General features: G+C 37.7%; 1 protein-coding gene across 3 annotated transcripts in view; it reads right to left on the bottom strand.

Annotated features, from left to right (window-relative positions):
* Positions 1–12,317, bottom strand: part of LOC120334031 (E3 ubiquitin-protein ligase UBR2-like) — a 40,435-nt gene that overhangs the window by 6,613 nt on the left and 21,505 nt on the right. For 2 of the 3 annotated variants that reach the window (XM_039401473.2, XM_039401474.2), the window contains exons 22-32: positions 11,000–11,154; positions 10,454–10,550; positions 9,485–9,672; positions 8,962–9,104; positions 6,240–6,357; positions 5,800–6,014; positions 5,213–5,299; positions 3,893–4,085; positions 3,290–3,360; positions 2,807–2,932; positions 1,593–1,719 (exon numbers count right to left, since the gene is read on the bottom strand). In XM_039401473.2, the coding sequence (XP_039257407.2) occupies positions 1,593–1,719; positions 2,807–2,932; positions 3,290–3,360; positions 3,893–4,085; positions 5,213–5,299; positions 5,800–6,014; positions 6,240–6,357; positions 8,962–9,104; positions 9,485–9,672; positions 10,454–10,550; positions 11,000–11,154 (1,520 nt within the window). The remainder of the gene's footprint in view (positions 1–1,592; positions 1,720–2,806; positions 2,933–3,289; positions 3,361–3,892; positions 4,086–5,212; positions 5,300–5,799; positions 6,015–6,239; positions 6,358–8,961; positions 9,105–9,484; positions 9,673–10,453; positions 10,551–10,999; positions 11,155–12,317) is intronic. The other variant, XM_039401477.2, reaches the window with a different exon arrangement.

Genomic DNA, 12,317 nt, shown 5'->3' with positions numbered 1-12,317 from the left:
CCGTTATTACAGTGGCTGGCAAATTACGGCAGCAGCGCAAAGAAAGTTGATAGAAAAAAGCTTAACAGCTGGGCTAGGATAACGTTAATAATAAAAATAGCACAATGTAACAATTGCGGTCATGATGACCGTATCTGATAAATAGATTATTCAAATCAACGAGAATAAATGATGCGCATTCCTGCCGTTTACGAACAAAATTGCTGTAACTTGGGATTTAGGAAGGCAAGTGTTATCTGATTGATTTTATTTTGTATCCAAAATAGGAAATGGAAATTTCAATGGCAACAGTCGTCGTGATTACCCATTTGTTGAAATTGCCGACTTTTTCACCGATGATGGTTTTTCTGTTGCGCAAAATATTTAGTTCAAAACTATTACGAGAATTAAAAATGTCTTGCCATATCAGTTTAATATATAATATAATTAATTTAATTATATATTAAGAAAAGGAGCGATCTTGGTCATTTGATTAATTTGAGCCACTTAAGATTATTTTTAAGAAATCACCATTTGCAAAATTCCAATGTCGGTCATAAAATCCCACGAGTACAATTCATTACGATAAAGTAAAAGCATTGCAACTTTGAAACAATGTGGCGATATGGCGCAGCACAAACACATATTTGGGATTTGCTATAGTTTTCGATCCGATGAAGAAAAGAGAAATTTTGGGGATTTACCAGGTCAAAAATAGAGCTTTGAAAACGAAATTTATGATGTTCTGCTTTATATTTTGTGATAAATATATATCTCTTATGACTCCACTCCTTTCTTACAATAATTTACTTCCTCATTTTCAGTCGCTAATTGGATTTGCGGATTACATTTTAGTTTGTATTTAGTCTCTCGGGTGAGATGACCACACAGTAAGAAGTTTTGCACACTTCACGCACAGTTCCAAACAAATCCTTTTCTCGACGTCCTCATAATACAGGGATAATTCCCTGTAATATAGTTTACCGATATATTACTGATGTTCACGTCTTAAATACCCATGACATGCTGAAATAACTATCAGCGATTTCAACTCAAACCCCCCCAACCCCCTGTACTAGACAAATGAATTTTTGTACAGAAATTATTCAGATGGTTCTATGTTTATATTCAGGGCTGATAGTATGTGTGGAATTACAATATTTACATTTGCGGACGATTTGTTGTTTCTCCGATATCTTCAACGATAATTTTTATGCATGAAAACTATAGCCTAATTTCAGCACGAACAAGTGGGCCGGATAAAACACTAAAGTGGGTCGGATCCGACCCGCGGGCCGTAATTTGACTGAGCTAGGGTGTAACTATGTGGTCTGTGCAACACAAAAAATAGTATCGAAATTTGCTGAAAAAATAACCATGGACATCTGACCCTGAATGCACTAAACGTTGTATTTTGATGATATTTCGGGCCTACAAATGCAGCCATGGATATCTAGTCACTGGTACATGAGGAGCCTCAAAACTTTGGCTGAACTATCTATTTGCATATTTTACTGCCAGCAACCATTCATGTAAAAAAAGTTTTCACAAAAACTTCAAATGGAATTGTCGAAAATTGCCATTGGCCAGCTAGATGTGCGGATGATACAAACCTCTATGAATTCGTTCAGAGCTGCACGTTGATCTTCCAATAAAATTGTGGCATCGGCAGATGCCGCAGCATCCACTTGGGTCAAAGCCTGAACTGTCTCCTCCAGAACCTCTTCGGCTTCATTTTGGCTGTGATACGGAGACATCAGAATAAATAAAATATACAGACAAAAGGGTCCCGTGAAACGAAGACATCAGAATAAATAAAATATAAAGACAAAGGGGTCCCCATGGCCTGGGTGCGAAAGAGTGATTTATAGAACATTGAAATCATTGCAAAGACCTAACAGAATAAATTGAATTGAACATTTGTCGAGTTAAGCTGTTGTATTTTGTGAAATATTCTGTTATTTATCTATTTGTTTCAGAGGTTATTATGACCAGAGGTTATTACGACAAGACAAGAACACCAATTAAGTAACATGGATCACCAACAACCAGACTAAACACCGAATGATACATAAGCCTGAAGCTCGGCAAGCTAAGAAAATGTATAGAATGATATTTGAACCTATCTTAATCCTTATTTTTGCTCCATTTTCACAATGGCTTATGATTACCGTCAAAATCTAGTTTGCAAAACTGAGGAATTACGTCACAAAATATTAGGATTCAAACCTCTGTAAATCTTCATATTAATTTGTAGCAGTGGTTCTCAAACGATGGGCCGCATTCCACAAGGGTAAAAGGGGGTGTAGACAATTTTTTTGAGGATAATAAAGAAGGTAAAAATATAAATATATGTTAGAATTATTCTTGCCTGCCTTATTTTGGATATTTACATTTCTTTATTGTAAAGAGACATTTTTCAAAACATACTTTCGCCTCACTATCTGTTATTTGTTAGCTAGTTATTTTTGAGGTGGGACAAGAGACTTGACAAATAAAAAATGGGCTTGAAATGTTTGAGAACCACTGATCTAAAGATAACATGCAACTAAACTAAGAGCATCATTGGTAAGTTTTTTCACAAAGAAAGGTCATGCTTAGAGAGAAGAAACAGAATATTGAACAAAACATATAATGAAATTAGAACTGAAACAGAAATGAGGTCTCTGTATAATCTGACACGATCACAGTCAAATCTTGGCAGACAGTTTCTCACATCCGACAAGATTCAGAGAAAATCTATGAGCTGAAATTATCAGAAAGATTTGACAACATACGTTGGAAAGACTACACCAAACAGAGGAAAGTCAACACGACTAATAAAAACCTTTCTTCTTGAAGTGGGGCTATAGCACCCACTTGTGGTTGGGGCTCAGGAACTTGCCCGCCATCGGGCTCAAGCATGTCGGGTTCATCCCCAAACCGATTCGATGCTGGATCATTCACCCATAACCTTTCAGAAATTAGTCAGAATGAATTTTAAAAATTGAATTACTGGGGCCATTACTTTGAATCATCTCTATACTGAGCTTACGACATATTTGAAACCTTTGAATTTCCACGAAAATATTAAACGCATCATCAGCCAGTATCACACGTGTAAGTTGCTACAATGTGCGCACAACTATGCATAAAATATTACTAAATACGTGAACAATATGAGAAATACTACACAAAAATCCGAAGTAATTATTTTCCCCCCAAGACTCCCTCCCCTGTTGAGAAACACCAGTGTTTCAGATGTCTGTGGGCTTCTATGCCTAGGTAACGCTTTAGGAAACCTGGTTGAAAGATACTACACCCAACCTACCTATCAGCTGCCTCAGCTTTTTCCATCTCATTCTTCATATCCGAGACATCAACGTGGAATTTCAGAACGACCTGCCAAGATACGACATAATGAATACTGGAAAGAGGGAATCCTAGGAAAAGGGCTAGTCATATAGCAACCAGTCTGAATTTAGTTTGGGCACGAACAATGGCATAGCATTTTCAAGCCCCCCATGCAATAAATTATGGGCCAAACCAAAGAAAATCCGGTCTTTACAAAAATTCCAGGTTTTTACGTACATCAGTAGATGCTTATACAAAGCCCCAGTATGAGAAAAGGCAGGAAAACATCAAGCATTTGGGGGATCTGAATGATAAGAGGATTAGGGACTGGGAAGGATTCACATCCAAATCTAGATTGAAAAACATTTGGCCTAGAGTCCGGAAAAATTTCAGCCTCTGTCTCCAGCTCTGAAGTCTTTTTTCAACTTAATTATTTTTTTTTTACATATTTTGATTTTTATCACCATTGAAATTCTGAACTTCTGACCCAGAAATTTGGAATTTTGACCCCTGAAAAAACAAAATTTGGGATTTTTTGCAATAAGAATACTAATCAGCTTTCCCCTCTATCTATCCAAACCTCTTGAGCTTCCAATTTCAACGGTTTCAACACTTCTTCAATTGATTTCAGCCATTCCCTCATGGTTGAAGGCGTGGCACTTGTAGATGGCTGGCTGTCAATCATCTCATCCTCTAATGGGTCAGTAAGAATTCCTCTTTGTTTGGCAATAAATGGATGTGGAATAACAGGAATGACAGAGTTGCTGAGGCGACTGCCAATCAAGAAGTACAATAGTTAGCAACCTACCAAACATCAGATAAAAATTACTGATCTTCCTGGCTGTGTCAGGAAAACTATGAGGTATCACAATTAGAGATACAATTAGAGCTCGACCGATATATTGGCCAACCGATATATTGGCCAAACGATATATCGGGCCGATATTGCGTGTTTGCCGATATATCATATCGGCCGTAAACCGCCGATATATATCGGCCACATCGGCAAGCGGCGGGCTGCGTGCTGCAACGACTCTAGCCCCTGCGTAACTGGTTTCCCAATATTTCTCTCGCTCTCACTTGCATTAAAAAGGTGTCTCTCCTAATTCCCGGTGTCTTATGATTAGCCATTTCATACATGGTCATAACTGAAAAGTTAATATCTGGAGTAACAAAGACGTTTTATTAAGTGACGTTTTTGAGAGAGTGCACAATGAGAGAAAGGCAAATTTAGTATCAACATTAAAGGGTGGTTCTATAAATATAATCTATTTGAAGTTGGTGAGTTAGTAATCACACAATAATGTCAGTTCCGAATTTGTGACCTCCCCAAATTCAATTTTGAATTGCTGGGGTAACAGTTTTTTTTATCTATATTTATGGTTGTTTATCACTTTGCTGAAAATTACAAAAAAAAATAATCCATTATTATTGACTAAATAAGGTATTGAGAGTCTCTGGAACAAAGTCACTGCAAATTTCACATGTAACTGCACATAGGCTATCACAAAATCGAAGGAATTTATCATTATCACAATTCACTTTAAAATATATCAATTTATAATTTTCTAATACCCTTAACATATGCTCATAGTTATATTCAGAAACGTCAGATTAACAAATCTTTCCCCTGAAAATAGCTAGACTGATATTGAAGTAGCAGGAAAAGTTACAGAATACCATTTGTTCAAGCATTAACTGGAGTTAGTTAAGTAAAACTATTGCTCCAACAATATAAATATCAAAATGAAACTACAGACTCATGAGGTATATTATAAAAGCCCATCTTGTGGCTCAACAATATGATTTATATTAATATCGGCATATCGGTATCGGCGTTAAAAAAGTGATATCGGTCGAGCTCTAGACACAATGCAAACAAAATAAAAACAACTTTAACCTGCACAAAGGGCATAAGAACTCGTTGTTTTTTATGTCAAAACCTTTCCTTGAATATCTGCTATTGTGCCGCCTTCGTGCTTCAGTGCTAGAAAATAAAGTTGGCATTAAAGTAACACGCAGGTCTCGCAGAACCGATAACATACAAAGGAATGACCCAATGGTGAAATACTAAATATTCCTGAAAACGATGCTTAAAAACTTCCCTTGCCTTCAAAACGAAGTAGCCATTATGAAGGAATCCCCACAGAAACATGTAAACAAATATTACTTACCAAGCAACGATTAAAACCCATGTTTACAGTCACACTTAACCAGACTGGTTTGCTACATGAAATTACACAGTTTTTGTTCCTATTATTTTTAATTGGTTACACTCAAAACTGACAAAAACGACATTTAGGTTTTTAAATGTTGGTTTTGTTGGAAATGGAAAGAGGAATTTCCCCAAAATGGGATTGTTACGTAAAATTGTAATATAAAATTCCCAATACAACATAGTCTGGGAGCATTTTTCGTGTTTTGATTTTACAGAGATCTATCCCTTGTATTCTATGTAAGAATAATCATTATCGCTCCACACAATACCTGTTCACAGAATCCCTGAACTGCTTGAAGCATTCGTAATGCATTGTGTGGCTGCACGTACTTGTGTGGATGCCGCTTTGGTAAGATAAGTCGACAAACAATGGAGCAAAGTCATCCAAGTTGTTCAATTCACCATGAGGACCTCTAGTGAGAACAGATGACCTTTGAACCAAAGCTGACATCACCATGCTGCCTTCAGCAGCGACTGCTTCTTCCTGAAATGCAGAAATTGTGGCATTAAGGATATGGACATGTGCACCATCACTGTGCCGAGTGGTTTCATAATCATGCCACACTCGGACACTCCTGCCCAAGAACCAGATTCAAATAGCCACAGAATATGAAACAAAATATCAAAGTTTTCCTATGGCATTAACATGGCTCTGGGCATGAATATAATGCCATAGTTTACACTAAGAAGCTAAGAAGAACTTATAAACCTGACAAAGCATGCATGTATACGATGGCTCCATTGCCTTCAAGGTCTCTTGCTGCCAGGATAAATCTGTACAAACTGGTGTTTCATTTTCTCGCTGTGATGAAGCAGAGACTTGTGACCTGAAACATTGAAGCAACTTTCTGTGATGTGGATGACGAATAGATCTGGATCTGGTATGTAAACTGTCACAAATGTTATACATTGAGCACACAAAGTTAAGAAAAATCATAACTAATAAATAGGGGAGGGAGAAATGTTTGCAGTGCATATCAAACATTGGGGAGCCTAGTACTTATTAGGGATGCGACGAATCCAAAAAGGTTCGGCTCGGCCGAATCCCGAGTATTTGTGCTGGACTCGTGTCCGAGTCCCGAGTCCAATACTTTTACATAGCTACGAAACAAATACCTAAAGTGATGCTATTGTTCTCGTATATTGGCCGTAAATTAAACATTCTGTATGAAAAGACTATGTAATTTAAAAACGTTGCACTTAAACACTATTGCTTTCGAGACAATCATTCTCCGAGCGAGTTTAAATTAAAATAAATAGGTCATATTCCCCGTCGAAGGAATAAATACTTTGTTACGTAACTCTGATCTACCGCCGCGTCGACTGCTGAAGACGCCGCGTTGTGTCCTTTCACGATAAATACTGGGCCATAACCCACACATTTGAAACAAATTTTTTATGGGAAATTTTTACTCATATGTTATCTTTTTTAGTCGGCGCTGATACAGACGCCCATCTCCATGATAATTGAGATATTAATAAAGAATTGCCAACTGTGGAAGCATCGAATAAATGTATCTTATAAATATATCGTAACAAAATAGCTATTCTTCGTTTTAAAACCATCAATAGCTATTGTCGAATCCGTGGAAAATAAGAATGTGTAATTGTTGATTTTGATTCAATAAAAGAGACACAAAAGGCGAAATGTGTTAATTGCTAAGTTACGGCTGTATGACACAATCATTTTCATTGATACAAATAACGGCGCTTTGAAAAGCAAAATCAAATTTTTTAACATTAATTTAGAAGTGACAGTTACGAGTAAGAATTCACATACGACTCTCGCTAACAGACAGAAACGATAAATGTGAGAATTATTGTGGTTTTCTTTCTGCGCCTATCGTTATCTTAACAATTCCCAATTTTGCATAAAGCAACACCTTTTCACATATAGAAACGTCAAACCAGATTAAGGGAGGCAGGTAAATTATGTATTATATGGAAATATTGTTTCGACTAGGTAGAAATGCCATAACTCGAAACAGCACGCAATGGTAAATTTCCGGAGTTTTTATTTATTATCTAATATTAAAATAACACAGCCACGATAGGTATTGTTCGCTTAAAATAGGGACCGTAATTTACAAACTGTGATATGGAAGATCAAATCCAGCAGATGAGGCCAGAATAAAATTAATATATTTATGAATTCACTAATTAATAGATGTCTTTAATATCTTCGCCGATTTGTACTCACACTTCTGCCTGAAATATAAAAACGAAACTTCGATGTCCGGCGTTGCGTGAGAACTGATAGTGAAAAAGGGTGCTTTAAAATTATATTTTACCAACCATAATTAGAATGTCGGTCGCCGAAACGATTGCGGTGACAAAAAAAAACAATTCACGATTGTGATAAAATTACGGATAAGAAGTAAAGACGCCGCGTTGTTATCGAGTCTCCAGTCTTCCAGTAATTTTCTACTATCGGTAAATTAAAAGAAATACGGTAGTCGAATTATTCGATCAGGAAAAATTCGATTTTGCCCGTCACTAATCGCGGTGTATGTAAATAATTATTGAATAAAAATAAAAAGTCGGCCCGATTAACATTCAATTACCACGCGTAATAGTTTCCAAATTTATGCACACTTGCGAGATTGTTTTTGTACATATATACGATTGTAACGCCACTGAGATCTGCAAGTTGTACTTTTCTCTTAAAAGAACCGTAATTTTCACTATTTTATCGTTTTATTTCTAACATTTGTTTCTCTCCGGAAATAGCTAGATCATTTATGGAACGATAAATGGCGGATAGCGCGACATGGTTACCGCTGATTACGGATTAATCACTGTTAGAGGATTAGTAAGTATATGCTTGAAATAGGAGGTGGTAAACATTCACTAAATGACGTCTGGCACTGGAAGGCAAGCTACACGCGCAACACTGGAATTTATTCAGCTGACTTTCGCTGACATTTTTTTGTTTTTACGGCGTCGTGAATTTGTAGTTTTGGCGCCTAGTTTTAATTTCACCGTAGAGAAAATAGACTGGACAGTCTCGTGGCAAAACAGAACGAAAAAGTTGAATTTCTCGTCGAATCCGCCACCAGTCTGCGCTTGACTATCGCCTGACGTATGATATCCCGGACTCGGGTAAAATCATCAAAGACTCGGGCCGAATCCGAGTATCAAATTACGAGGGATTCGGCCACGAATCAGAGCGGGAGTCCGAATCTTGTCGCATCCCTAGTACTTATAGGAATTTCTGAAACCTTGGCTGGAAAAAAGTTCTTCTAGAAGATTTCTAGTCCAACAGTCCCTTGAGCATTGAATGCATATAGGCTCAGCCACCACAAATAAACCCTAAGATGAGCTGCAATTGTAAATACTCAGTCAACCCTATCATGGAAGGTCTAAGTTGTTTAGAAAAACTGTGCCCACCATGAAATATAACCCGAAAAAATTCTCATATAGTGACTCACAATTCCATAGATTCACCCTGAGATCCCCCAGACATGACGTCGGGATTCTGAGACAGAAAGTCTTGCTGCATCGTTTTCATCTGAGTCAGCAGTTTATCTCGAAGTTCTTGCGCTTTACGTTTACGAGCGTTGCGTGTCGGATCCTGAGAAAGTCAAAGCAATACTAAGCAAATATCCACTCAATTGAGTCAACATAATTCAATACAGTTTTAGAAACCATCTCCATTTCATTGGGCATTTAGTGGGCGCTTGTAACTTTGTTAAAAGTTCACTTCTGAGCATGTGCATGTAACCTTTCTTTATTTAAGATAACTGCAGAACTGAGCCAGATATCACACAAATCAACACATAGCTTGTTGCAGGAAGATTTTTTTGTTGAATTAATCTGATGTGATGTGGAAACTGTGCTTGTGATTTAAATAAATAGTTTCTCTTGCCTATATGTAATTGTCAGATAACCATAAAAGTTTGCACAAAGCAGGTCTTCACTGTCATTTACGTACAGAAGATAGCGATTACAAACCCTCTCTTCATTGGAATCTTCTCTGGAAAGAATGAAATGCTCTGGATCCACAGCAGATGATGAGCCGTGCCTCTGATTTGAATGACGCTCAATCTTAAGAACCAGCCATCGTACTGTGTCCCGGTGAATCAACAGTGATTCGGTCACTTGCAATTGTTTCAGGAGGAACAGGATCCCTCTCTCACAACCTGAGTTGTAATGCAATATTGTACAAACATGCACCTCACACGAAAATTGCCAGAAACAAAATGGTTCTCATGGTTCTCAAGAAAGTAGAACTGTAAATATCAGTACATGTTCATATAGAGCCTTGTTTCAACTAAGAGTAAAGCATTCCAGAAAACATAAGGCTCATCAACTGCAGAGGCAATAATGTCGGCTAGCAATATCTATTTCACAACTTAGGTATAAATTGGGTAATTCATAAGTCAAAAAATTTGAGGTTGAGCTACTTTTGAGAAATTTGAAAAATTTCATGAAGTTCCTGCCATCTAATGTTCTATAGAATCTTCCAGATGACCTGGGAGCAGTGACTCGAAGAACAGTGCTTGCCAGTATTAAATCCAATGGGATAAATGAACCGTGACAAAGTTTACGCTTTAGATTTTCTCTCAAAGGACATTAATAAACAAAAACCACAGGCAGATACCAAAGTCACACCCTCACTCAGTGAAGCAAAGTCGCCGGCCTGGCACATCGTGCTAAGTGTTAGGAGTCTGCTCGCAATGGCACCTATGATTACACTGTGTGGGTTAGCAGGTTCGAGTTAGGTGGAGAATAATTATGTGCGAGAAGATTGCCGGAGTCCTCACCGCCATAGGGTGGTTCACGTAATCGCTGGTCAATGCAATATCTGGCCAACTAATCCCACATCCGACAGGGTCTGGTAACTGGCTCTGGTAACCGGTCGGTCTATCCTCATTCTGCCGGGATAAATATGTAAATCCCATCCTATCCTATAAACCTCACCTGCAACAGCTTTCTTAATGAAATCAAAATCATTTTCTGGATTCATTTCTTTCTGTTGTTCATGTTCAATGATCGCCATGGAGATGAGATAGAGGACCTGATAAACGAGAAAAAGTTAGTAGTGGTGCACAGGGAGAGGCAGACTCAATTATAAGAACATTAGTTATCATGGCTGAAGAATAACTTGGTTTCCAATCAGCAGACCAGCCTGAAAGATCCAAATTTTCAAGGCAATTATCTCTATACCTCCGAGTGATTGAAGACTTAACCAGAATTGTCTGATTCACTTGCCGAACAGTTGGAGATTTCACTCTGAACAAGGCTTTATGCAAACATATTTGGATTAGAGAGCTTTATCCTAAATTTCAACCACAGTTAAATTTCATAAGAGTTGTTAACTTAGCGCAGTTATCATTTCATAAAACATTAAGCTAGCAGATTAAAACCAAATCCAAACCAAAAAAGAGAGATAATAAACTGCAAATTTTCGCATCAACCTGGAGCCTGAAATTCAGTATTTTGCCAACAAACTCATAACTAGCCCACCTTTTCCACAAGTCTGTCCGACCAGCGTTCGTGATCCCCTGTTGTTAGTTGTTGAAGGAACTTTGATACAAGATCGACAAAAACATCACAGCACAGGAGTTTGGGGATGTTGCGGAATAATTCACTGAATTGTGGTAGCTTTGGTGGGATGAACACTGAAAAGGAAACAAATGGTTCAGTGGACAAACAGATATCTGGATATCAAATGGGATGCTTCTGATATAAGAAGTATCTTCCTAAACAAAATTACTATTTTCTATTCATAAGGCAAAATCCTTATGAATGCTATTTTGAGCTGTAAGAGTCTGAGTCTGTCATAATTTGTTGAATTTGAGTTGTTTAATGAGTTTGAATTAAGCAGTGATATGTTTAGTTCCTAGATTTATGGGTTGATTTATAGAGTTGATTGGACTAGACCTGGGATTCGCGAACACCCAGGGGTGCACGAGAAGATTTCCATGGGTACTTGGGAAGGCAATCGAGTTTTTGTGTGTTGTTGTTTTTATTATCCTTTATTACTACCAAAGGAAAAATCATGTCAATTGAAACGCAGATTTTCCCTGATCTTGCGTTATTGTGATTGTGACGCAACAATGTGGAATTCACGGCTTTGCAGGCAAACTAAAATCTCTAAGACAGCGTGCAACAAGCATTGGAGAAAGTGATTTTGCTCATTAAAACTTGGAACAATTTTGAGAATCCATTAGTTGGGCAGACGACTAGGGCAATATTATAAACGCGGACAGGGGCGCAGCCAGGGGGGAGGGGGGGGGGGGGGTTACATGTGTCATAACCCCCCCATTTGGAATAGTTTTTTTTTAATAGTGTTACGTTTACTTACAATAATTTTATTCTTTGCGTTATCACTTTCGCGCAGCGTCCGACTTTATTAATCACGTTTACAATTCGTTCTCGCTGTTACACGGCAGTGGAGATAGCAAAGTAATGGTCAATCTTTGAGTAAAAAGTATCACAAAATAATGTTCAATCTTCGAGGAAAAAAATATTACACAATAATGTTCAATCTTCGAGACTTTGGGTAGCAAACTCGTCCAAGACTCGTTTGAAATCGTCTGTCTGCGAAAAGCAGTTACATGCGTTGTCTTCCAGTTCTTTTTAATAAACTGGTAACAATATGTTAATAAATCACCGCTGAAAGTGAAGAAGCGCTATGCGCAGAATGCAGCTATCACGGGCGCGAGATTTCAAATTCGTGACGTTTCCACTTTCAGTAATATAGGTCTAGCTAGACTCGACGCCTTGCGATAAAAATTAGAATTTATTAACACATAATTGCAACAAGAGTTTTACATTGAAA

This window comes from Styela clava, chromosome 15 (assembly GCF_964204865.1).
Source record: "Styela clava chromosome 15, kaStyClav1.hap1.2, whole genome shotgun sequence".
Lineage (NCBI taxonomy): Eukaryota > Metazoa > Chordata > Ascidiacea > Stolidobranchia > Styelidae > Styela > Styela clava.
This window is presented reverse-complemented; position numbering and strand designations above follow the sequence as displayed.